At 37.0% G+C, this 26,465-nt stretch overlaps 1 protein-coding gene across 1 annotated transcript in view; it reads left to right on the forward strand.

Moving 5' to 3' along the window:
• LOC126183543 (dedicator of cytokinesis protein 3) overlaps nucleotides 1-26,465 on the forward strand; it is a 1,039,887-nt gene that overhangs the window by 964,799 nt on the left and 48,623 nt on the right. The window contains exons 27-30 of the mRNA XM_049925613.1: nucleotides 3,106-3,300; nucleotides 14,169-14,310; nucleotides 14,691-14,860; nucleotides 24,598-24,813. Of these exons, the coding sequence (XP_049781570.1) occupies nucleotides 3,106-3,300; nucleotides 14,169-14,310; nucleotides 14,691-14,860; nucleotides 24,598-24,813 (723 nt within the window). The remainder of the gene's footprint in view (nucleotides 1-3,105; nucleotides 3,301-14,168; nucleotides 14,311-14,690; nucleotides 14,861-24,597; nucleotides 24,814-26,465) is intronic.

The raw sequence follows: 26,465 nt of genomic DNA on the forward strand, positions 1-26,465 counted from the left end.
AATATGATAGTAATGCATGATTTAAACGCACACATTGGAAGAGAAAGGCAAGGCTGTGAAAGTGTGCTTGGATCAGAGGGTTGGGGCTGCTGAAATGAGGAAGGTGAAAGACTATTGGAGTTCTGTCAAAGGAATGGCTTGCTGGTTGGGAACTCTTGGTTCAGGAAAAGAGAGAGCCTCAAGATTACCTGGTACAGTCAAGACTTAAAAAGAAAGTCGATAGTTGGCTACTTCCTGTACAGTAGTGAGATGAATAGGAACATCATTGACATTAAGGTAATACCATCAGAGGTCTTGGATAGCGACCACCGTTTGCTGGTAATGAACCTGAGAGGGACTACGGATAATAAAGGGACAGAAAACAAGGAAAGACCTATAAGGGTATGGAAGTTGAAGGAGGAAGAAAGCAGGCTACAGTACTACAAGTAGTAAAGGAAAGCATCCCAAAGGATGAACCAAAAATGGTAGAAGAGGAATGGGGTAGATTCAAGGGAACATTAGTAAGTGTGATGGAAGCAATATGTGGGAGGACAAGCAACAAAAAGAGATGGACAGAAACACCCTGGTGGAATGATAAAACAAAGGATATAATACAGAAGAAGAATAGAGCATTTAGTGTAGGTTCCAGAAGAGAACAGTAGAGATAAGAGAAGAGTATCAGGCAAGAATGAAAGAAGCAAAAAGAGTGGTGGCGGAGGAAAGAAGAAAGTGGACGGAACAGTGGACCAGAATGATAGAGGAGGATACTGAAGGTTTAAAAAAGGTGTTAGATGGGATGATTAAAAGTAAGAGGAAGAATGGTATGACAGATTATGCTCGAATTGTGAACAAAAGTGGACAAGATGTAACAAATAAGGAGGAACTCAAGAATATGTGAAATGAGTATTTTGAAGAACTCCTGAACCTGAATGGAGACCCGGATGAGAAGGAGCAAGCCAAGGAGAAAAAAAGAGGAGTAACAGAAAATAGAAAAAGACCTTACATGGGGAGAAGTGGAAGAGGCATTGGGCAAGATGAAGGGAGGGAAGTCACCAGGTCTGGATGAGCTAAGTGTAGAGATGGTGAGAGCAGCAGGAGAGGTGGGGATACAATGGCTATATTGAGTAATGAAAATTGTGTGGAGACAGAAGATGATCCCAGAAGAGTGGAAGAAGGGAATAATTGTCCCAATCTTTAAGAAGGGAAATAGAAAAGAGTGCAAGAACTATCAGGGGATAACATTGATGAGTCATTGTGCAAAGATTTTTGAGAAAATTTTGGAAGCACGAATTCAGGCAAAATTAGAAGGAAGAATGAGAGAAGAGCAACATGGCTTTAGAACAGGAAGGTCCAATTTTGGCTGTAACACAACTGCAGGAACATCACTATGAATATGGGATAGATCTACTAATGACCTTCCTGGACATCGAGAAAGCATATGATAGTGTATGCAGAAGCAAAGTGTGGAAAGCCCTGGAGAACATAGGAGTAGCAAAACAGATTATTTGGAGGATAAGGGAAATGTACCATTGAAGTGTTAGCTGTGTGAAAGTGGGAGGAGAGAGATCAGCTTGGACTGAACAGAAGAATGGCTTGAGGCAGGGAAGCGCACTTTCACCATTATTCTTCATTGTAGTGATGGATGATATAATGAGTACAGTAGCACAAGTAACTGGTGAAAGGAAGATGAAAGCTATAGTGCATGGAGATGATCTGGTGATCTTGGGAAATAAGGAGGAGGAAGTACAAGAGCAGTTGGATGTATGGGGACAAACAGTACAAGAATATGGGATGAAATTTAGTGTAAGTAAGAGTGAGATTATTATCACAACAAGAAAGAAGGAGGGAGGAGCAGCTGGAATAACAACTGGTGGGGAACGATTGAGGAGAGTGGAGAGTTTCAAGTACCTAGGAAGACTGATACAGGAAAATGGAAAAAACGACAGAGAAATAAATGAGTGGGGGGAGGGGGGGGGGGGGAAGCAGAAGCATTTCAGAAGAGGGTTGAGAAGCCTGATATGGAGCAAGGATGTATCCCAAATCAGAGGAAAGCTTATATACTGGTCATACTATGTCACGATCCTGACATAATGCATCAGAAACCTGGGTTATGAAAGGAAGAGAGAAAGGCGAAGTACAAACTAGTGAGATGAAATTCTTGAAAAACAGTATTGGAGTGACAAAGATAGACAGGTTAAGAAATGAGAGGATCAGAGAGTTAATGAAGGTGGAACCATTACATGGGGAAGATAGAGAAATCAAGGCTGAGATGGTATGGACATGTTAAGAGAATGGAGGAGAAGAGGATACCCAGTAGGATACACAAGATGAAACTGGAAGGAAAGAGACCAAGAGGAAGACCAAGAGACAGATGGCTGAAAGGAGTAGAGGAATGCGTCCAGAAGAAAGGAGAAGACTGGACCTAGGTGAAGATGGAGAGATGGTGGCAAGACAGAAGATGATGGAGAGGCCTATGTTCCATGCAGACCCGACCAGAGGCTGGAAACTGTCCAAGTGATGATGATGATGATGATGATGATGATGATGATGATGACAGATGAAGGTGAAAGTCTTGAGAGACTAGTTAGAATAATGAGATATGAATATCAGCTTTACAATTTTAATAAAAATTACAAGTATCTATTAAATTTGATGATGCTGCTATAGTACAGATCAAAGGCTGGATTAGTAGATTTTCCTGTTTTTCTGTCACATCATACAGAAATTGCACCTACTTCTGATAATCAGATATTACTATTTATGGGATAATGAATAGCAAACACATTAGTACTGATAAATAAGATTATCTTATATTTTGTAGCCTGGAATGTGATATTTAGTGGAAGGAGAAGAGAGGAGAGGAGAGAGTAGACAATCGAGATTTTTATGCACTTTATTTAATTCTTTCATTGCAGTTTGTGTTATATTTCACACATCTGATGAGTTTGTTTCTCCCATATTTGTTACTGTTATTATTTCAGTCTTTTTAGTAACTACTGGATTTTGAGTAAAATCTAACAATGAAAGGGTATGTTTTTTTATCTTCTATATTTATTTGATCTTATTTTGTCTGTGTTTATTATCATGTGCTTAAAATAAAATTATTATTTTCTATTTCTGTTGCAGTGCTGGGAGAAAGGCATCCCCCTCTGCAAAGAATTAGCTGATCTCTATGAGCATAGACTCTTTGACTATGCTAAACTGAGCCAAATTCTTAAGACACAGGCCAGTTTCTTTGATAACATTCTAACACAGCTTAGACCAGAGCCAGAATACTTCAGAGTTGGATTTTATGGTTTGAGCTTTCCATTATTTGTTAGGGTATGTAAAAATATGTATAGATTTTCCTTATGTCTCCTTTAACTGACTATAACTACCACCTGTTGTTAGACAGAGTTCTTTCTTTGTTTTAGAGCATTAGATAAACCTTTTGAATTTTACTGTATCAGCAAATTACAAGACAGTACATTTCCTGCTGCATTTGTTGACAAAATGTGTAAAGTTATATTTGTTTCTCAGATGAGCTAACACAGTGAACTATTATCATTCCCAGTAAAATGAACTATTGTAAATATGTTCTATCTGGTTATTTATGACATTTGCCTATACTCCTTAGTAATTTTTACTCAGTTATCTTGTTGATGTGTGAGTGTGTTGTTTGATAATCTTCTTCTGTATCTTGTCTTGTTGCTGATAATATTACTTCCAGTAAAAGGAAATAAAAAGTATAGTTGCTTTACATTGTTGGTTGGGAAACTGAGGAGGGTAGTTTCAGACATCATACCAAAAATACTCTTTATCTCCCTTCAGACTGTCAGCTTGTTTTCACAAACTATGAATGCTGTGTTTGCAGTTTTACTGTTAAGCTTAGATGACCATACTAAAAGGTCACGATACTTAACATCCCATTCAACTGACATAGTATACTCAACAGTACATTCACTTCACTCAGGAAATTGCAGCGTATTATGGTTGATAAGAATTTGTTCACTGCAGTTCTTTAGTTTTATTTGTGCATTCTGATGATGCAAATTTGCTTCACAATCAGGGTTTTAACAGATTATCTCTGTATAATGGAGGCAGCTAAGACAGACCATACAAAATACAGGGTGGGGCCAATAAAAGTGGCCCAGAGAACAGAGTTCCAGGGAGCAAAGAAACACAGTAGAGGAAGGGAAATACAGTACTACCCTGATTATAGCAGATGTTGAAAGCGACCACCACTCATCTCTTGGCACTTTTGGACCCTGGTCAGCAAGTTTATGAAGGTGGATTGAAGATGTAATACCAGAATTGCAGCAGACTCATCCAAAATGTTCTGCTGCAATTCTTAAAGACTATGGGGGTTGTTGCAATACACCTGAGACTTGAGGGCTACCCACACAAAGTAATTGCACACCGACAGATCATGTGAAGTGGGTGGCCAGCAAGAGCCATGACAAGACTGACCTCTGCTAACAACTCTGTGAGGCATGGAAATTGTGTAAATGTGCTCCAAGATTCAACTGGTTGTATGGGCAGTTGCTCCATCCTGTTAGGTTGTGGTTATATGCATATATTTACGTCCAGTCATATCCACTCATACGAGCCACTTTCAATTGCCCCACTCTATATATCTAGAACAAGTAAATGCATCAAGATGAGGTTTTTGCAAAGTTATGATGGACAGTGTGGCAAGTTTCTGATGTATGCAAGTAGATTTTGAGATTAATGGTTGTCAAATTATGATTCTGACATTTTTATAACTATATACTTTTTCTGTGGCACTGTGGAAACCTTCAAAGTGGACTTCATTGATATAACATGTGTGGAACTTAATCAAATATTAACAGGATAACAATGCTGCAAATCACTGTCCTCCCATCAGGAGATGAACTCCAACAAAAATCTTGCCTGTTGTGCCACATGCAAACAAATACATGAGTCATATACAATTCATGTACATATTAGTATGACTATCATATCTAGTGCTCAAAATGTTGATGTTGAGCATTCATACATGCTATAAAATCATTGAAATTCATCTGGACTTATCAGAGGACAGGCTCATGTTATAAGTCATCTCATGTATTTATGAGTTGTTAATGTTTTCTTGTACACTCCCTTACTTTGTGCAAGCCATTTTATGTTTTCTGAATGAATGATCCAAAGTCACCAAATGTTCTGTAAACAAGCTGTGAAATTATTTGTGAAGTAAGGGCAAAAAATCATTCATGTTTGTTCTTCATAAAATGCCATATCTTCCAATAACTGTAGCAACATATCTGCTATGAACTGCAGATATTTGTGGATATTTAGTTCCATCGATAAAACAGGGACATTTCTCAGTCAATATGGATATCCAGCTGACCGTTAGTGAATACTGTGATGTCTGATTTGCCCAAGGTTTGGAAACAGTGATTCATCCAGAAATAAAATCTTGCATAGAAACACTGTACCAACTTGCCATTTTTTGTAGCTCCTTTTGGAGAACTATAACTGATTTTGAAAGACATTGTCATGAAGCCATTGATAGAGTGAAATGTGCACAGGTTGAAGTGCAGTAGCCATTAATTTTTCCAGAACACTCCTTTGTCTGATACCACTTGCACCTTCAAGCTGCCTTGTGGTTACATGTGGATTGTATGTTACTATTGACGGAATGCTAGTTACTGTTCTTTCATCAGTTGCTGTTCTTTTTTTGTAGGCATATTTTATTCATCTAAATTCCAGTTTGTTGTAATTTTTTGATAATGTTTGCAAAGAGAGATAGTAAGGAATTGGCACAATCAGGATACTTTCTGCTTTACAACCACACCACTGCTCTAACCATTTGGTGACATTCACCACAAACAAAAATCATATCCACATTTTTTACTGTTGTATACATTATGAAAGTCTAAATAGCTTCAGGAGCAAGTTGTCTGATCACTACAACAGCAGAGTACAAACTGACAGGCTTTGAGCACACAAGTACCCACAAAAACCTTACCTAAGTTACATGTATGCTTACTGTAGAGACATTTGTGGAAACTCTTCTCTTGACAGCAGGGAAATGGTCTGTAGTGCTGTTATCTCATTACTGTTTGATCAAGTTCCACAAATGTTATGACAGTGAAGTGTGTTTTGAAGGTTCTTCCAATGTCACTGAAAAAAACTATCTACTTCAATTTAAAAAAAAATGTAAACTGGTGTCATAATTCAGGAGCTATAAATATCAAAAATTACTTGAAACAAAGATGATGTGACTTACCAAATGAAAGCGCTGGCACATCGATAGACACACAAACAAACACAAACATACACACAAAATTCTAGCTTTTGCAACCAATGGTTGCTTCGTCAGGAAAGACGGAAGGAGAGGGAAAGACGAAAGGATTTGGGTTTTAAGGGAGAGGGTAAGGAGTCATTCCAATCCCAGGAGCAGAAAGACTTACCTTAGGGGGAAAAAAGGACGGGTATACACTCACACACACACACATATCCATCCAAACATATACAGACACAAGCAGATATATACAAAGGCAAAGAGTTTGGGCTAACTCTTTGCCTCTGTATATGTCTGCTTGTGTCTGTATATGTTTGGATGGATATGTGTGTGTGTGCGAGTGTATACCCGTCCTTTTTCCCCCCTAAGGTAAGTCTTTCCGCTCCTGGGATTGGAATGACTCCTTACCCTCTCCCTTAAAACCCAAATCTTTCCCTCTCCTTCCCTCTTTCCTGATGAAGCAACCGTTGGTTATGAAAGCTAGAATTTTGTGCGTATGTTTGTGTTTGTTTGTGTGTCTATCGACGTGCCAGTGCTTTCATTTGGTAAGTCACATCATCTTTGTTTTTAGATATATTTTTCCCATGTGGAACGTTTCCCTCTGTTATATTCAAAGATTACTTGCATACGTTTGAAAACTAATTGTAAACTGAAGAGGAAGGGAAAGGTCAATGTTGGACAACACAAAGAAAGACAAAAAGAAACAGCTAATATCAGGGAGACAACAAAGGTCAGTGACACAATGGAAAGAGAGTATATATTGAAATGGCAGTGTACAGGTAATGTCTCTCAAAGAAAAGATGCTAGGTGGTGAAAACAAGTACTAGAGTGGAACCTAATTTATCAAAAAAGGACCAAGGGGAAGACTACTGGACAGATGGGATGGAGACTTAAGAAATACAACTGGAATGAATTGGCAACAGAAAGTCCAAGACAGGCAGAAATGTAAGAACCTGCAGGGATCCGGTGTTGCACTCTTACTCAAAGAGGCCACATCCCAAATTACTGAACTGATGGCTGGTGGTGGTGGTGATGATGAAGAAGAGCATAGCGTTCCAAAGGATTGGAAAAGGGCACAGGTCATCCCCGTTTTCAAGAAGGAACGTCGAACAGATGTGCAGAACTATAGACCTATATCTCTAACGTCGATCAGTTGTAGAATTTTGGAACACATATTGTGTTCGAGTATAATGACTTTTCTGGAGACTAGAAATCTACTCTGTAGGAATCAGCATGGGTTTCAAAAAAGACGGTCATGTGAAACCCAGCTCGCGCTATTCGTCCACGGGACTCAGAGGGCCATAGACACGGGTTCACAGGTAGATGCCGTGTTTCTTGACTTTCGCAAGGCATTCGATACAGTTCCCCACAGTTGTTTAATGAACAAAGTAAGAGCATATGGACTATCAGACCAATTGTGTGATTGGATTGAGGAGTTCCTAGATAACAGGACGCAGCATGTCATTCTCAATGGAGAGAAGTCTTCCGAAGTAAGAGTGATTTCAGGTGTGCCGCAGGGGAGTGTCATAGGACCGTTGCTATTCACAATATACATAAATGACCTGGTGGATGACATCGAAAGTTCACTGAGGCTTTTTGCAGATGATGCTGTGGTGTATCGAGAGGTTGTAACAATGGAAAATTGTACTGAAATGCAGGAGGATCTGCAGTGAATTGACGCATGGTGCAGGGAATGGCAATTGAATCTCAATGTAGACAAGTGTAATGTGCTGAGAATACACAGGTCAGCAACTGGAAGCAGTTAATACCATAAATTATCTGGGAGTACGCATTAGGAGTGATTTAAAATGGAATGATCATATAATGTTGATCGACGGTAAAGCAGATGCCAGACTGAGATTCATTGGAAGAATCCTAAGGAAATGCAATCCGAAAACAAAGGAAGTAGGTTACAGTACGCTTGTTCGCCCACTGCTTGAATACTGCTCAGCAGTGTGGGATCCGTACGAGATAGGGTTGATAGAAGATATAGAGAAGATCCAACGGAGAGCAGTGTGCTTCATTACAGGATCATTTAGTAATCACGAAAGCGTTACGGAGATGATAGATAAACTCCAGTGGAAGACTCTGCAGGAGAGACGCTCAGTAGCTTGGTATGGGCTTTTGTCAAAGTTTCGAGAACATACCTTCACTGAAGAGTCAAGCAGTATATTGCTCCCTCCTACGTGTATCTCGCGAAGAGACCATGAGGATAAAATCAGAGAGATTAGAGCCCACACAGAGGCATACCGACAATCCTTCTTTCCACGAACAATACGAGACTGGAATAGAAGGGAGAACCGATAGAGGTACTCAAGATACCCTCCGCCACACACCGTCAGGTGGCTTGCGGAGTATGGATGTAGATGTCGATGTAGATGATAATGATGATGATGATGATGTTGACAGTTAGAAAATGTGCCATGTTGTCTGTTATAACTTAGCAAAAACTATACCTAGATATATTTACTAACTCTGGGTAGATATGTTATGGGTTCTCTTAAGTATCTCAGTCTATAAATTGGGCAGTGTGGATCTCAAAGTAAAATGAAATGTTCAGAAATGTAACATGAAATTACTGTATATGTGATTTAATATGACTTAAAGTGTAATTTAAGAAACCCTGGCTGATGAGAATGATAAATGATGATGTCATTATCTTAAATATATTGCCAGAGACCAAGAACTACACAGTATAATTAGAGAAGAGAAAGAAGGTACATTAAAGAAATATCATATAAAACAAAAAGTAGTGGAACTTGCAGTTGATAACTAAAGGCAGAATTAAAGGCAGGAGAGAACATGGATAAAAAGTGGAAATCATGACTGAAAAATGATAGACAACTGATGAAAATAAATGATACTTAATCAATGATACCAGGTGCATGAGGAAAGTAATCAGACTGACAACACTGTGAGTGATACACCAATGCTGTGTTGTTTTACTTGTGTAGACCAGTGTGTTCATTCTTTCCTGATGCTCAGTCTGAGTTTCAGCATCATACGGACATTAGTGAAGCTGTGTTTTTGTTGCACATAACGAAAATGGAACAACGGATTATAGAGCAATGCTATGCCATCAAGTTTTGTGTTAAGTATGGGAAATCCACGAGTGTGACCTGTGTGAGTTGGAACAGGCCTATGAGGAATGTTCCTTATCAAAGACACAAGTTTTTCACTAGTGAAAATAATTTTTGGAAGTCTGAAAACACTTTAAAAGACACATAAAAATGTCAAACATATACATGCTATTGTGAGATCAGACCAACATTTAACAATAAAGATTATGGATGACCTGTTAAATTTAACACTTTTACAGTACATCAAATTTTGACCAAAGTTTTGCACATGTGGAAGGTTTGTGCCTAACTGGTGCCAAAAGACCTCACAACTGAGCAGAAGGACAGTTGAAGAAAGGTGTGCATTGATCTTCTTGAGAGGATTGCCAGTGACCATGAATGGTTCAGTTGTATGATGACAGGTAATGAATTCTGGATTTTTAAGTATGATCCTGAGACAAAGCAGCAAAGTGAGGAGCGGCACAGTGAGACATCTCCCCAACTGAAAAAACCTCAAATGAGCAAATAAAAGATCAAAACAAGAATGAGTTGCTTTTTGACAGTAGGGGTACTGTGCATAAAGAATCTGCCTAGCACAAACTGTCAACCAAGGTTTTTTCAAAGATGTCCTTGAAAGGCTCAGGAAGCTCAGGAAAAGGGTGAATTGAGTGAGACTGGACATTGCAGACAAGTGGATGCTGCAGCATGACAATGCCCTATCCACTTCTATCACAGAATTGTTGACCTAAAAAGGCACTGCTGTTGTTCCAAAGCCCCCTATTCCCCTAATCTGAGTCTTTGTGACTTTTTCTTCTTTTCCCGTAATTGAAAAATGTCTTAAAAGTACATCATTTTGGGACTGGATAACGTTCAAAAGAATGTGACCAACATTTTAAAGGCTCTACTAGTTGAAGCCTTTCAGACTGTTACCAAAACTGGGAACAATGATTCTGCCACTGTATAGCTGCTGTGATGAATGAAATTGTTGTGTGAAGGAAATGAAATGTTTGGTAGATGACAGATCAGTCTCATTACTTTTTTCATGCATCTCGTACATGCTGCAGAAAACCAAGAAGCTATGAAAAAGTCAGTGCAAACATCGTTTAGTGGATATTAACTTGAAGAAGATGAAATATGGAAGTATAAAAATGAGAGCAAGGTGACACAGTAGTTAAGACTCTGGACTTGTATTGGAGCTGAGCATAGTTCAAGTCCTTACCACCCTATAATGATTTTGGTAGGGTTTCCTAAAACCATTTCAAATGAGTGATAACTAATTTTTCCTTCCATCTGAGATAATGCACCACATTACATGGCTGTTATGTTTGGATATGTATGGACAAATAAACTGCTTAGACAAGAAGAGAATAGAAGCTTTTGAAATGTAGTGCTACAGAGGACTGCTGAAGATTAGATGGGTAGATCATGAAACTAGTGAGGAGGTAATGAATAGAATTGGGAAGATGATGATTTTGGTAGGGTTTCCTAAAACCTTTTCAAATGAGTGATAACTAATTTTTCCTTCCATCTAAGATAATGCACCACATTACATGGCTCTTATGTTTGGAGATGTATGGACAAATAAACTGCTTAGACAAGAAGAGAATAGAAGCTTTTGAAATGTAGTGCTACAGAGGACTGCTGAAGATTAGATGGGTAGATCATGCAACTAGTGAGGAGGTAATGAATAGAATTGGGAAGATGATGATTTTGGTAGGGTTTCCTAAAACCTTTTCAAATGAGTGATAACTAATTTTTCCTTCCATCTAAGATAATGCACCACATTACATGGCTGTTATGTTTGGAGATGTATGGACAAATAAACTGCTTAGACAAGAAGAGAATAGAATCTTTTGAAATGTAGTGCTACAGAGGACTGCTGAAGATTAGATGGGTAGATCATGAAACTAGTGAGGAGGTAATGAATAGAATTGGGAAGAAATTTAATATAGGAGGGAACTGTGGGTGGTAAAAATTGACCAAACTTAAAAGTTGAACGCATATTGACACACTGTTGTGGTCTTCAGTCCAAAGATTGGTTTGATGCAGCTCTCCATGCTATTCTATCCTGTGCAAGCATCTTCATCTCTGAATAACTACTGCAACCTACATCCTACTGAATCTGCATACTATATTCACTGTTAATCTCCCTCTACAATTTTTACCACCCACAGTTCCCTCCTATATTAAATTTGTGATCCCTTGATGTCTCAGAATGTGTCCTATCAACCAGTCCCACCGTTTAGTCAAGTTGTGCCACTTCCGTACATGACTAGTAGTTATTCAGAGATGAAGATGCTTGCACAGGATAGAATAGCATGGAGAGCTGCATCAAACCAATCTTTGGACTGAAGACCACAACAGTGTGTCAATATGCGTTCAACTTTTAAGTTGGCTACCTCAAATTGATTCCATATTTTTAGATTTCCAGAAGGCTTTTGACACTGTTCCTCACAAGCGTCTTCTAACCAAATTGTGTGCCTATGGAATATCGCCTCAGCTGCACTACTGGATTCATGATTTCATGTCAGAAAGGTCACAGTTCATAGTAAGAGATGGAAAGTCATTGAGTAAAACAGCAGTAATATCCGGCATTCCCCAAGGAAGTGTTATAGGCCCTCTATTGTTCCTGATCTATATTAACGACATGGGAGACAATCTGAGTAGCTCTCTTAGATTATTTGCAGATGATGCTGTCATTTACCATGTTGTTAAGTCACCAGATGAGCAAAAAAAATTAGCAAAATGATATAGATAAGATATCTGTGTGGTGTGAAAAGTTACAGCTGACCCTGAATAAAGAAAAGAGTGAAGTTATTCACATGAGTACTAAAAGAAATCCGCTAAATTTCAATTACACCATAAGACATACAAATCTGAAGGCTGTAAATTCAACTAAATACTTAGGGATTACAATTACAAGTAGCCTAAATTGGAATGATCACGTAGATAATGTTGTGGGTAGAGCAAATCAAAGACTGCGATTCATTGGCAGATCACTTAGAAGGTGCAGCAGATCTACTAAAGAGACTGCTTTCACCGCACTTGCCCACCCTATCCTGGAGTATTGCTGTGCGGCATGGGATCTGCATCAGGTGGGACTGACGGATGACACTGAAAAAGTTCAAAGAAGAGCGGCTCATTTTGTATTATCGCAAAATAGGGGAGATGGTGCCACAGACACGATACATGAATTGGAGTGGCAATCATTAAAGCAAAGGCATTGTTTGTTGCAACAGGATATTCTTGTGAAATTTCAATCACCAGTTTTGTACTCCAATTGCAAAAACATTCCGTTGGCACCTACCTATATAGGGAGAAATGATCATCATGATAAAATAAGAGAAATCAGGGCACACACAGAAAAATTTAAGTGCTCGTTTTTCCCGTGTGCCGTTCGAGAGTGGAATGGTAGAGACAGCTTGATGGTGGTTCATTGAACCCTCTGCCAGACACTTAATTGTGAATAGCAGAGTAATCATGTAGATGTAGATCCTTATTATTGGTATTTGAAAATGTTTTACTTGTAAAGACATTTTTGTTTCTTCAGCAAAGTGTTTGGAAAAAACCTGGGTTCTTTATTTTATTACTTCTCACTAAAAAGTTACCTCCATATTCAACCACTAAAAGATTTCAATTTCTGGTATGTTGTTAAAATTCATGTTGATAGATTATTGTTTAGTTAAATAAGTAATAGCTGCTTTGGTGAGTTATTTTTAGTTCATCAACATACCTTTATATTCTTAGTTATCATGTAGAACCAATGGTAATTTCTTATTTTTATAGTCTGGAGCTGATCATCCCTACCAATAAGTAACTCTTGCATCAATAAGATAGCAGTATAAATGATTGTTGTACATATTTCACAAAAATAAGGTGATAGTATCACTTGAAAAGTATATTAAAGGAAAAAATTATTTTGTTACTTTACAATTTGGAGGAATTCAGTAAGAAGCGCTATTTAGTTTGAAGTCATTAATATGTTAATGGAAAGTTCTTTATGGAGTACAAGCAATGGAAAGACTAAAGGCAACCATTCACCATATAGCTAGAGTGTTGGGTAGGAGGCAGGTACAAAAACAACACTGAACTTTTAGCTAAGCTTAGAGATCCATGTCCTTCCCCATGCTGCTAAATTGTGTCAACACTGCCACTTGATCTGGTTGGACATTGTTGAAACAACATTGTTTCCAGACCATAGATGATATACAAGAAAACTGATTGAAAAAAAAAAAAATTTCACACCATCCCAATGAATGCACTCCAGAAAGCATATAAACAATGAAAGAAACTTTGAAAATTTTTTGATGTCAGAGAATGGGAGTGCTTTGAACAGAGCCTTAAGTTTAGTAAGCTAAAAGGTAAAAATTTTAAAGCGAAATTGCAATAAATTTTGAACGCTCTTCACATTAACGTAATTCCATAGCTGTTTTGATAATTATTTATGATTTTTTAAATGTGTTAATTATTATTTTTCATCTTGTATGTTGTTATAGTAATTAGTGGCTTTGTGTTTCTGTTTTTAAAACATACCTTATTTGCTATATTACTACCCGCCACCCTCAAAGTTTGTATACTTATGCATAATGTTTTATGTAACACAATTTTGCTAATGTTAGTTCTTGAAGTTAAATTTTTACATGAAAAATTACTAGAGAACATTTAATTTCTGAATTTTTAAACTATGCTCACTGAGGAACTGGGATTACTTTGTGTATTCTCAACCTTTCACTGTGGACACTCATTCATTCAAGCATATGAAGTCATTATGTTTGGAAAAAGTAGTAAACCAAGAGGTGGTGCTAGCATTACATTTTATTTATTACATGACACTAGTGATCTGTTTCTCATCAATGATTCTGTATGTGTGGATGTATTTTCAGAACAAACTGTTTATATATCGAGGTCTGGAATATGAGAGGATAGGTGCTTTTACTCAGAGGCTGCAAACAGAATTCCCATCTGCCCAGATCCTCATGAAAAACACACCACCTGATGACACAATTATGAATTCAGATGGACAATGTATCCTTTTAGATTTCTACATGAAAAATTGTAACAGGCATTGTTGTGTGATATTCTGCTTGAGAGTTATTTTTATAAAATACTTTCACTTCTTATAAATCGTATATTGAAATCCTTTTGACAGCTGTGTTTCACTTTGTTTTATTTTCCTTGTATCTATTTTATTGTTGCATTCTGAGGCATATTCTTCCAGCCAGGCTGCCCATAGTACTAACAGAATATAGCTGTGTGTGTGTGTGTGTGTGTGTGTGTGTGTGTGTGTGTGTGTGTGTGTGAGTGTGTGTAAAGAGCGATATCAGTGGAAGGAATTAAATATTTATTTCCAAAAATGCAAAAATTTAAAGAATATCTAGTTATTATAACCTTGACTGTGATAACAGACATACAGATCTGTAATGTAAAACCTATCCCTGAGGAAAATCCATTATTTCCACCAGGAGCTGATATACCAGAAAAAATTTCCAGTTTCTATCAGGTTAATGATGTTCGGACCTTCCAGCTTGATCGACCTGTTCACAAAGGGCCGGTGGACAAGGAAAATGAATTTAAGGTATGTAATGAAGAGTGTTTAATCTATTAAATCATGAAACTATGAAATGTTGTGACACCGTGTTTATGTGATTGCCGGAACCTCACTGGAAATTCTACTTTTATATAAAGTTTATCCTTTTTTTCAACTAATAAAACAAAAGTTATTGTGGTTGATATTTTTGAACTCTGACTTACAGTATTTTTAGTTGTGCGGTCGCATACCTCTAAAATAATATTTCTTCAAACCGTGCTGCATTCCAGTATTTAAGAAATACTATTGACACTTTCAAGCAGTCTAGGTTGTAATCAACGTGTGGCTATGGTAAAAGTCTGAGTTGATAGAGTCCATTATTCATGGTGCATTTGACAGGTGATTCAGATTGGTCTAAAAAATGTTACATGTTTTCTTCAACATTTTCTCTTAGCTCCTGACATACAGAGTCAACATTCAGGGCTGCTGTCTCTTGTATACTCGGTCCAACACTTCTGACTGCCATAAACTACTGTATCTCTTCCCTTACTACCTGGCATATGAGAGGTGAGGCCATGGTGATCTCCCAAAACTGCCATGGGAATCACATTCAGGAGTTGTTCTTTGTTCTTTCATCTGATTCTTTTCTGCTGCATTTCTTCAATGTGCTGGCACTACTTGATGAATTCTTCTGATTTTGTGCCATCCTTTACCAAAAGTGCTTCATGTCTTACATCAAATGTAAGATTTTGTCTGTTTCTTGGATTCACAATGTTGCATAGGGTCTATAATTTTGTATGTACGACTGTGTCATTTCCTCATGACACTAGACCCTGTTCTTCAATTGTTCTTCTGCGAATCGAACTTGCTGTAGATTGTCACCAAATGTTTTCAAGATGGTTTGGCCTGGAATCTGTCCCAGTTATTGAGCTTTTCTTTGTTGTTCTGAAGGCACTGCTGGGCTGTGCCATCCAAATAAAAGTACATGTTTGTGAAACACATGTTACCTCATTTATTGTATTTGGCAACTCACTTGAATCCTTTCAGCCATTTTGTCAGGTCATGGCCAGTATCTCTGTGAAACACTGGTGGATGCCTGATGTGCAGCTGAATTACTGCTGGCTTGGAATTCATTGGTCTCCTCAATATATGGACCTTTGGCATGATGCACTGCTGGTATTCCAGTTCTTGTCCATACAGTTGACAGCTTTTATGTTGCCTGATTCAAGCCACAATGATGTAGATATCTTAAAGTTCCTGACATCTCCACCAAACAATGTGACATCATAGTCACAACCAAGTTCAAATCTGAATGCAGGGTCATAAATGAAGTACAACACTTACCACTGAAAGCACGTTTAATAACGGGCACCAGCATTACAGCCAGATTAGAACTGGATTCATGGATAGAAAGTGTTGCTATTTGTACAAACATAGAATACTCCAGAACATGCTAATGTTAAAAACATAATAAGTTGTGAGAACCTTCCTGAAATGATAACTACTATATAACAGATCATTTCTGGTGATGGGATTTCAACTGGTGATGTGCAGCACATTACTTCATAAAGCAAGCAGCATGCCCCATGACAATATAAAAAGAACGTCTACACGGGGGAAGAAATTAATTAGTTGTTTGAAATAACTGCTCTTTGTATAGATCTTAGGGCTGGAAAAAGCTCCAATTCTTTCAGTTTGTCAGTATTAATGTCTGTAGTGGCTGGATGGGAACAGAAAGAATAGGAGTAATCATTAATGTCATTTTGCTGCAGTAGTGATACAGATTGCAGTCAATTTAGCATTCACCATTAAAATGTATTTGAAAAGGCTCAGGTGTATCCTGTGAGTTATGGGTGAAACTGCAAGATCGTCTTCTAACATGTGAACAATTTTTGCACAATTACATCACATTAATACTTGTGCCATAGATCATGAATACAACATTACATATTGATGCTGTATGTGTCAGTTTAACATAAGTTTTCTTTACACAATATAATTAATTAATTTTTTTTCTACTGTCATTACTTTAGATCACATCCATATTGTGATTTACTTTGACTGGGGGGCCATATACTTATCATATTCCACATAATTAGCTGGGGTACCATATACCTATCATATTCCACATATCTTTGAAGTAGTGCAACATGTCATGCAGAATAATCCTCCATCAGTTATTGTACAAACTAATACTTCGCATCTGTCCAATTTGTTGGGAGAGAGAGATTAGTATCAGATTTTAAGGGGCTCCGGAACGCCCTATACTTGCAATGTTAAAATAACGCTTATAAATTACATCTTTCCTCACAAAGTATTTGAGGTAGGAAGTTGAACTTTTTACAGATTATTTATTGGAATATGGGCTACAACTTAACACAGGGATTTTACAAAATTTTAGTTCAGTTATTAAAGATGATTTTTTTTTCAATTGTAATGAAAATTCACAACATTTTTTTGCAATTTTTTATTTATATATTCAAAAATATACAGTTTTTTTGGAAAAAGGCTGTGTTAAATTATGCAGAAGGTACTGTGTAACATTTACTGAAAGTTTGAAACAAATATGTTTGGAAGATCCTTAGAAAACATGTAATTAGTATGAGAAAATAAAAGTTTTGGGAATCGAGCGACAAAGATTGGATTAACTTTTTAGTGCATTCCAGGTCCATAGGATGGATTATCTTCATCCTCTGCAAACTCCTCCTCCAGCTTCCTCTTGTTCCTCCTCCTGTTTACTCTTGCTTGTATTTCTAGACTCTTTACAGCCTTGTCTGCAGCCCGAAGGCATTCCTTGTCTAAAGCAAGCATCGCTCGTACCATGTTAGAACCTATCTTCATCCCCATATTTCTAAATACCTTGCACCTTACAATGTTGCCATCATTGAAAGTCGCAACAGCATCATACACACCAAAGTGAAGTGTTTCTATTCCAACAAATACAGTCTTGGGGATTCTCGACCATATAACACTATTTACACTTTCATTGGGGTTTTGAGTTTTTCCGCGAATACACTTTTTCAACAGTTCAGGTGCTGCTAAGTCTCTGAAAATAGATTTTATCACCTCCATTATTGTATGAGGCAGACTATGCTTATGAGTGTACACTTCACCAGTTAGCAATCCTTTGTTATATTTACACCAACTGTCTTCTTCTTTGGGGGACAAGCTATGTTGGGGATTTTCATCGGTTGAAGAAGTATGAAAAAAAAAAAAGAGCCCAAACAGCCTTCTTCATTTCGTTGACACTTTGTGTATTTTGCCTAATAGCCATTCCATAATAATTCTGTATTTTGTCAATTACACTGTCAGTTAACCTTCCCTTCCCATCCAACCCTTTACCATCACCGAGTTTTTGTTTTTTGTACGAAGCTTTCAGTCGCCGAAGTTTTGTTCCTATTCGCTTCTGTACGTGTCCAATACACTCAAATTTCTGCACTACAACATCATCACCATAGGGCTTCAGTCCTTGAACATGTTTGAAACTTTTAGAATCACCGTCACCAAGGTAATTAACATATCGCACTTTATACACGCCTCAGAATGCTGGAATATACTGGCAACACCAGCCACTTCCATTCCTCCACTACTGCCACTATAGTTAGCTTTGCAATTATTTTCATGTATACCTTTATATTTTTGTGGACATCTACAATACTTTGATATTACTGCTACATCTAAAACTTTCCCTGTATACATACTGGTGGCAGATACTACACCATGAAGAGATGTGTGTCCCCGTTTATGCCAGGTACCATCGAACGCTGCAGTCAAATCTCTGTTACCATTATTTTCCATTACTGCCTCTTCCACAGCATTCTTCATAGACATCTTCTACTTTAGACCCTATTAGTTTATTATAGGTCATAAACTTGGTTGGAGGATTTGGAAGATTCATGATGCCACAGAAAATTGCACCGGCAGTAGCACCCTTACCAACTGAACGCAAGGAATAAACAAATCTAATGTTGTGTTCATAGATTTTTCTACCATTTTCTTCAGTTGCAGTTACTGCAACACTGTTCCAAAAGGTGGTCATGTATGAACACTTATCACATTTCAGTTGTATTTCACTAGCAAGTGCTACGTGCTTTATTATGGAGAGTTCCAGACCAACTTCACTACAATGAATACATCTTACACAGTTTGAAAAAATTCCTTTGAGAACCGACATATCAAATATTTCATTCACATCCGATTCGCCCATAAAACATTCATAGTTTTCACTCATTGAACCAAGCTTCTTCTGTGAAGTATTTTCTTTCCCACTTTGACTGCTATGGGCAGGTGTACTTGAGAGGTTAGGTTCACTCACTTGGTTATCGTCTTTATTGTTTACAGTAATAACACATACCTTTGGCTTTCCATCATTTCTCCTTTTCTTAAAAGCCTTCAGAGGATTTCTAATAACTTTACTTTTACTCATTATTATACTTCAACAAAACAGAGACTCAAGAAACAGAATTAATTACGAATATTTTTGAGATAACGACAGAGTAAATAAACATGAAACAATCGACAATCACACCAGCGATATATATTGAACCATCACAGGTTAGCCACAACACATACTTTATCTCACATCACTAAAATGTACCTGATGATCACGGACGTTAATAATAACATCATTTGACAGCAGTTTAACAGCGCCACAGTGGGTCACGCCCATGTAGAACACATTTAAAAAAAAATTTAAAAATAGTTGTAGTCTTCGGAATTGAATAAATTATATATCTATTGAAAGGTAATAGTCTAGAGATTCAGAAAACGCAAAAAAGTAAAAATTGAACTTTTCATGATTTTGAGCCTTTCCGGAGCCCCTTAAAGTGCCTCCCATTGTAAGCTACAGAAGGCACATAGGTTACTGTGTAATGCTAATTTAAAACAGGGGGCTTTGGCAGATACTGTGTTCAAAATGGTGGATGTTAATAATGTAATGGGAACTGAAGCATGTGTCAGTGTATCAAAAAGATCTTTTTCAGATTCAAATCCCTATAGACACCATTAGTGTCAACTACACAGAAAACATGAAGAAATGTGATGTGGAGTCAGTAGAAAATATTATGGGGGCTGCCAAGAGTATTATGTATTAGTGGACTGCATCTGATGGACATGTTTATGAAACATAATGTGGCAAATGAAGGAGAACATTTCTTTTCTTTGCCCAATAAAATAAACTCTTTATGTGTGTGTGTGTGTGTGTGTGTGTGTGTGTGTGTGTGTGTGTTAGATGCTTTCAGAAGTCATGAGACCCCTTTGCTAAACCTTATATTAACTAATGCTGAGCTATTCCCAATCTTACATGTGGTGTAAATTATGTTTATAGGCTTCTGTTGCAGTGGCCTGCCAAACAGAAGAGTAAGTTTTCTGAGGACTGTGCATATAGTTCACTCCGCTCGGCATTTTTGGCACTGCAGTCATGGAGCTATACTTATTATTTGGATTAACCAATCTTTACACATCCCATATATTTGAAAACTATACTAAATATTTTGCGGGATGTAAGTAAATGTATACATTGGTGACAATGTTATTTGTATAATGAGTTATTTGAATGTCTGTGTTATGTTTGCTTTGAAACCTGGATAATACATGTGAATAGGCAAGTTAGAATGTTGGAGGAGAATAAAGGTCAAGCAAATGAAGATGGAGTTGAGAAATTTGTTGATTGCGAGGCCTCTTGTCTCCAGCCCTTGCTTTCAAACCTTCTTCTTTATAAGAGTGGTTAGGAAGGACTGCAGATATATTAGTAGAAAACTGAAGACAACTCTACAATTCCACACTGCAAACATGATAGCACTGTACAGATTGGGCAGTTAAGAGGAAGCAGGGTAGCAACTGTTTCATTTTCATTTCAGTCCACAACACCTGTTTCCTATTTTCCTTGATCCACTGCTAAACCATTATTTTTAGAACACAAAGTCAAACAATTAATCATATTCTGCATAAAAATAAGGATCCCTCTATATGAATTGGATAAACAATTTAAAATGCAGAGAAGAAACTAGAGAATATCAATATCAGTACTGATTATGTTGTTTTCTAATTGCAGCATTGAGACATTTGCTTTTACTGCATTTTTGTTCTACTAATCTTAATATTTGTTTATTTCAGTCCAGTCTTTGGCTTACTGGGCCATCTTCAGAAAAACACTGTGGCCTGGCAGATGCCAGCATCTAACTGTTTCCCTACGGTGGCCCAATAAGCAAAAAATGTTTCAAAATAAACAAATATTAGTAAAACAAAAATAAAATTTGTTTGTTTTTTAATCTTAAATATTAAACTATTCAACCAAGATGTGACAGAAGAATTCATAAATGTAATGATTGCTCTTTTTCTTGTAACATAATTTTAACTTGTGTTGAGTGGGTGTCCTTTAGTTGTATTTATCAGTTATCAGATACCATTATCAAGATGTGGTTTCTACTTTTGTTATTCTAAGGTGTCAATCAGAATATCCAAGTAATATAATTTTACAGGAAATCTGAAACATTCCATATCTCATGTCTCATAAAGACATACATATGTACACATACACAGGAACACAAGCATACACAAACAAAAGCTAGCTTGAAAACTTAGAAGTATAATTCCCCTGGTTTTGTCGTGAGGAATGCTCTAATATTAGTTGTTGTTTTGCATTTGCTGAGCTACTATTCACATATGGCCTTCTACCAATTAATATCAGAAGCATCCAGTTTTACATCTAACTTAAGCAGTGAGATTTTGTCATGTAGAAGAAAGCTTTTTTGTCTTTTTGTGTTTAGTCTCATATACTCATTTATTGATTTTTTTCTTGAATTGCATATTGGGAATTGAGTTCTAGAAAACTATTGACTGACAAGAAAAACCATTATACACTTTTGTCTTTGTCTCAAAACAAATTATTACTTATTGGCCCATTTTATTTACACAATTCCTGATGTTGCACACTTCTCTCACAAGTTTTGTAGAATAACTACAGCTGGTGCCATGTAACAGAGAAGTTTTTCTCATAAAGAATATATGGTGTATTTTGGTTTGGCTGAGTAATGGGACAACTGTCTCCCTACCAGGCTTTCTACTATGATCTAATGAACAGTGTCATGAAATACAAACAGCTGAAGCTTTATACAGTAATTCATAAGTGCCTCTGGGACTTCAGAATATATCTGTGTAGTACTTACAAATGACACAAAAAGGGTTACATCAATTGATTCAACAAATGTCAGCATTGTCATTTACTCTTGCCTAAAATTGTTCAATGTATCACCATCAATATCAGAAACTGTCCACCCTTGGTAGCTAAGTAGTCATTGTGACAGAATGTCATACCTCACAGTCTGGGTTCGATTCCCAGCTGGGTCGAAGATTTTCTCCACTCAGGGACTGGGTATTGTGTTGTCCTTATCATCATCATTTCATCCCCATCAACACGCAAGTCTCCAAAGTGGCATCAACTCGAAAGACTTGCACTAGATGAACGGTCTACCCAACGGGAGACCCTAGCCACATGGCATTTCCATTTCCAATATCAGAAACTGAATTCATGACCTATCATCAAAACTGTTCCAGCTTTTGCAGACATGGGACCACGAGCACATTATCTTTGCAATTACCCAATATGATAATAATCTCCTGGAGCCATGGAGGCCATTACAGAAGAGGAGAGTTACGATGGGTGGGATATAAAATCCAGTGCTGGGAGACTGTGATAAAGACTGAATATAAGTGAGTCTGAGCATTCTCACATAGCAAAATGAAGTTACCTGCAGATGTTTCATTGATTTGTTTGTGCCGCTCACAAATGTTTCCCATACATGCCACACAGTGCGGCTATTTGTGTTGCAACAAGATCGTATCTCATTTAATTTCTTGTACTAGTCTTTAATCCATTAAACTCCTGCTGCTATCTACTATGAAATTTCTGCTGCAATGTCTCAACTGACTCACTTCTACTGAATTAAAGCTTACAGAGATCCTCTGTTGGGTAATCACTGAAGTATGTGTCTTAGCTATCTCTTGTAGTTGCCACACAGTTGTTTTGAAGCCCTAGAGATACTTATAAATAACTATGTACTTCAGATGGTGATAACCAAGGTAGAAAAAATAACTTTCCATCTGTAACCTATCTAAGAATTTACTTACAGCACATAAACTAGATGTTATATTCTGTGCTGTCAAAAAACTGAAGCTAAGAAACATCATATATGTATTAGAAGCTACTAGTGTAGGCCAAAATACAAAATTGAGAAATATTGATACAAAAATTAGAAATTGTCATTTAATTAACAGAACTTTTTGAAATCTAATAGAGGCATGTATGTCTCATGATCTGGGCCATATATCTGAGATGGGCCCGAACCAGCAGTGGAGGCACAGAGAGGGTGCTAAACTGATGTGAGTTCTCCTACCATATGTTTTCATATCTTATGCCTTGAGCCTTTCTCTTGGCTTGCAACTGTAAATGCACATTGGTGCCACAGTGCCATTTCCGCTGTGTCTTTTTGCCCAGGTAACATCATCATACAAAAACAACTGTTACTGAAAAGATTTTTGTCATTAACATGATTTACGTACACTATGTTCATACAGCTGTCACCTGCACAGTGTTCTTCCTGCTACATCACTACAATATTGTAGACACTCAGAGACTGATGAGGTGGGTGCTGAAGCAAATGTGCTATGTGACTCAAGGCTTCTGATTTTTGTCGATTTCTGCTAACTGAGGAATGGAGTAATATGCTGGAGGGATTCCCCCCCTCCCCCCACTCCAGCTACTACTTTTGCTGCTCCCAGATTTCAGTTGGTATGATCTGCTGTGTAAATTAAAAAAGAATTCAAGAAAAATCCTTCTGTGGTTGAAAAATAATATTACAAGAATTGTTAGTCATTATGTCTATAGACAGCTATACTCCATTCATATAAGTTGAACCATCGTGTAAACAGATGTATGCTCTGTGACTGATCTTCATCAGCAATATAATCAATGAGTTTGCTTTGCCCAAAGCAGGGGACTGCAGAATAGGATTATAATGAAAATGCAAATTCTAAGCTGGGATATTTTCTCAACTATTCATTATAGCTCCTTTTCTTTTATACCTGATTAATTATTTGTGCACTATTAATAAATTATGATGAGAAAATAAAATTCATTCTTAATTATACACCATCATCCTCCCGCTCCTAGTTCAGTGGCTAGAGAAGGCTGTATTCTACCTAGTCAGGCCAGTAGCCTGCTCACAGGCTGTGCAACACAGACTTTGCCTCTTCTTATAAAACAATATGCAGTAGCTACCATAAACCATGAGATATAAATATTGTTTTAGTTTCAATTGTTATGAAGTTTATATAGTTTGTAATTATTTACTACAATGACACATTTAATTTGTTTTGTGCAATGATTTCATGAATATAGCCCATTTAAGTAATATTTTTCAACAATATTTAATTTTTATTAAATATGTTGTGAGAATTACAAAATTTGCGGGTGGGTGTAGGGGGGATAGTGATGCACAGTTTTGGGAGTTCTGCCAGGGTTGCAGATCACTTCGGTATTGCTCTGATCAAGATAAGTCTAATGAAAATAACATCTAGTAGTATTACTACCTTATCTTGCCCTTATGTGAAGATTAGTTATGTTTCAGTGTTATGTTTGCTCTATGGAAATGTTTCAAAATTCCAATTGCTTTGCCACAGCAGATCATACTTAATAATTTTTTGTATTCAAACTTGCAACATTTAATAGTATGTAACTTCTTCCTCATGATTATATGAATAAATTTTATTTTATCATTTAATTCTAGAGTCTATGGATAGAGAGGACCATACTTGTTACAAGCAGTTCCTTACCAGGAATTCTTAGATGGTTTGAAGTCATTGAAAAAAGAGTGGAGGAATTGGCACCAGTGCAGTTTGCATGTGAAACAATGGAAAGTGTTAACAAGGAATTGCGGCAACTTGTGAATCAGTATACTGCTGAACCAAAGAGAAATATCAACCCTTTCAGCATGAGGTTGCAGGTATGATATAGTATTTCTCCTCTAAAATTATAATGTTGACATTCAGAGAGGGAACTTTCCAATACAGTGATTGGCATCTGCATACGACTAAAAACATACTGGAAATATGTACAAGTTCTGTTCTGATAAATGAAATATGTACAAGTTCTGTTCTGATATAGTAAAGTAAAACACAGATGGGAATAACTTAACTTGGAAAAGAAAAATCATTCAGAATTTACTGTAGGAATTTCCATGTTTTCTTTGCACATAATTTGCCATGCATCCTGTCAAACAGAACAATATTTAAGTGCAGAGAATGGTTCAATATATAAGCTAAAATTAGTTTGACTGAGCCATTTGTACTTTTAATTTTTTTCATGTTTATATTTTGTATAATAAGTAAATGTTGAACATGTCACTGTATTTAGATTTCAGCAATGAATGATTGATAAAAATATTAAGGGTTTAATATAAATATTAACAAAAGCAGAGAACAAAAAGTAAGATAGTTGCAAGTGGTCCACTTAACTTCCTGCAGCAGGTTAACTGTGTCATGTACTTGGGTTAACTGAACCATTATCATTAACTGGTTTACATTCAAAAACATTATACTTATCATAAAAAAACAGTGATTTTACCTTACTGAATACAATATACTGGCATAAAAATAACAATAACAGAATAGCAACAGTCAGAAAAGACTTATAAATAGATAATACACCATGGATTCTCTCAGAGTGCAAGGAAACAATATCATACTTGCATAGCAAAGTAATCTTAATTGAAATGGTTGAGACAAATTCTTTCATCTGTTGACATAAATTTAGTTGTTCCAGTTATACTTATGTAAAATGAATATCTTTTAGGAGATGTAGGAAGATAGCAACATAATGTAATGAAGCTGCAAAATATGGATAAAATTAAAAAGTTGTAAAATCTATGCTCTGGGCCTTCACAATCACAAAATTTCCTGAGGACTACACCACACTGTCTTCATCACAAGAAACATACTCTGGTTAAGATGATTCCTCATAGTTAAGACATCAGACTCTTGGTAGGTTGAGCAGTGTTCAGATGTGTAGTTATTATCTGCTCAGAATAATCAGCAGTAGAATTTGACTCATTGATTTGATAGAGGTGGCATAGTTTCACCAGTCAAATGCTATCAGATAGTGTTGAGCTTCAAAGATGTTTCTGTCTAGTAGTTCAATGCCACATTCCCTGAAACCATTGCACGTATTTTGGTTAGTGAAGTTGAGGGGAAATGCTCTGCCCATCAGACCAGCAATATCATGGATTGTTATTGATGCCCCTGCACTTGCCATAAAATCACAGCATGCTGAATCATAGAATTTTTTGGAGGAAGAAAAACTCCCAAATTGTGGCTTATATGAGGTGGCAGAGTAATCAGAATAGTACAATTCTCTTTTGCACATGATAAATGGAGCTATGCTTATGTGGCATTCACAACTGTCCAAGATTATGAGCATAGGATGTTATTTTGTTTGCCTGTCGCATTAGGTGATGTGCTGTAGAACTGGTAAATGTAATTCACTCTTCATCCAGACCAAGGTTAAGGCTTTATATCGAGATCCAAATGGCTTACTGAGCAGTATGTGATCTTTCAAAGTTCACTCTAAGAAACACAAGTAATGGGAGTGCAGCTGTTC

The sequence above is a fragment of the Schistocerca cancellata genome, chromosome 4 (assembly GCF_023864275.1).
Source record: "Schistocerca cancellata isolate TAMUIC-IGC-003103 chromosome 4, iqSchCanc2.1, whole genome shotgun sequence".
In the NCBI taxonomy this organism is placed as follows: Eukaryota; Metazoa; Arthropoda; class Insecta; order Orthoptera; family Acrididae; genus Schistocerca; species Schistocerca cancellata.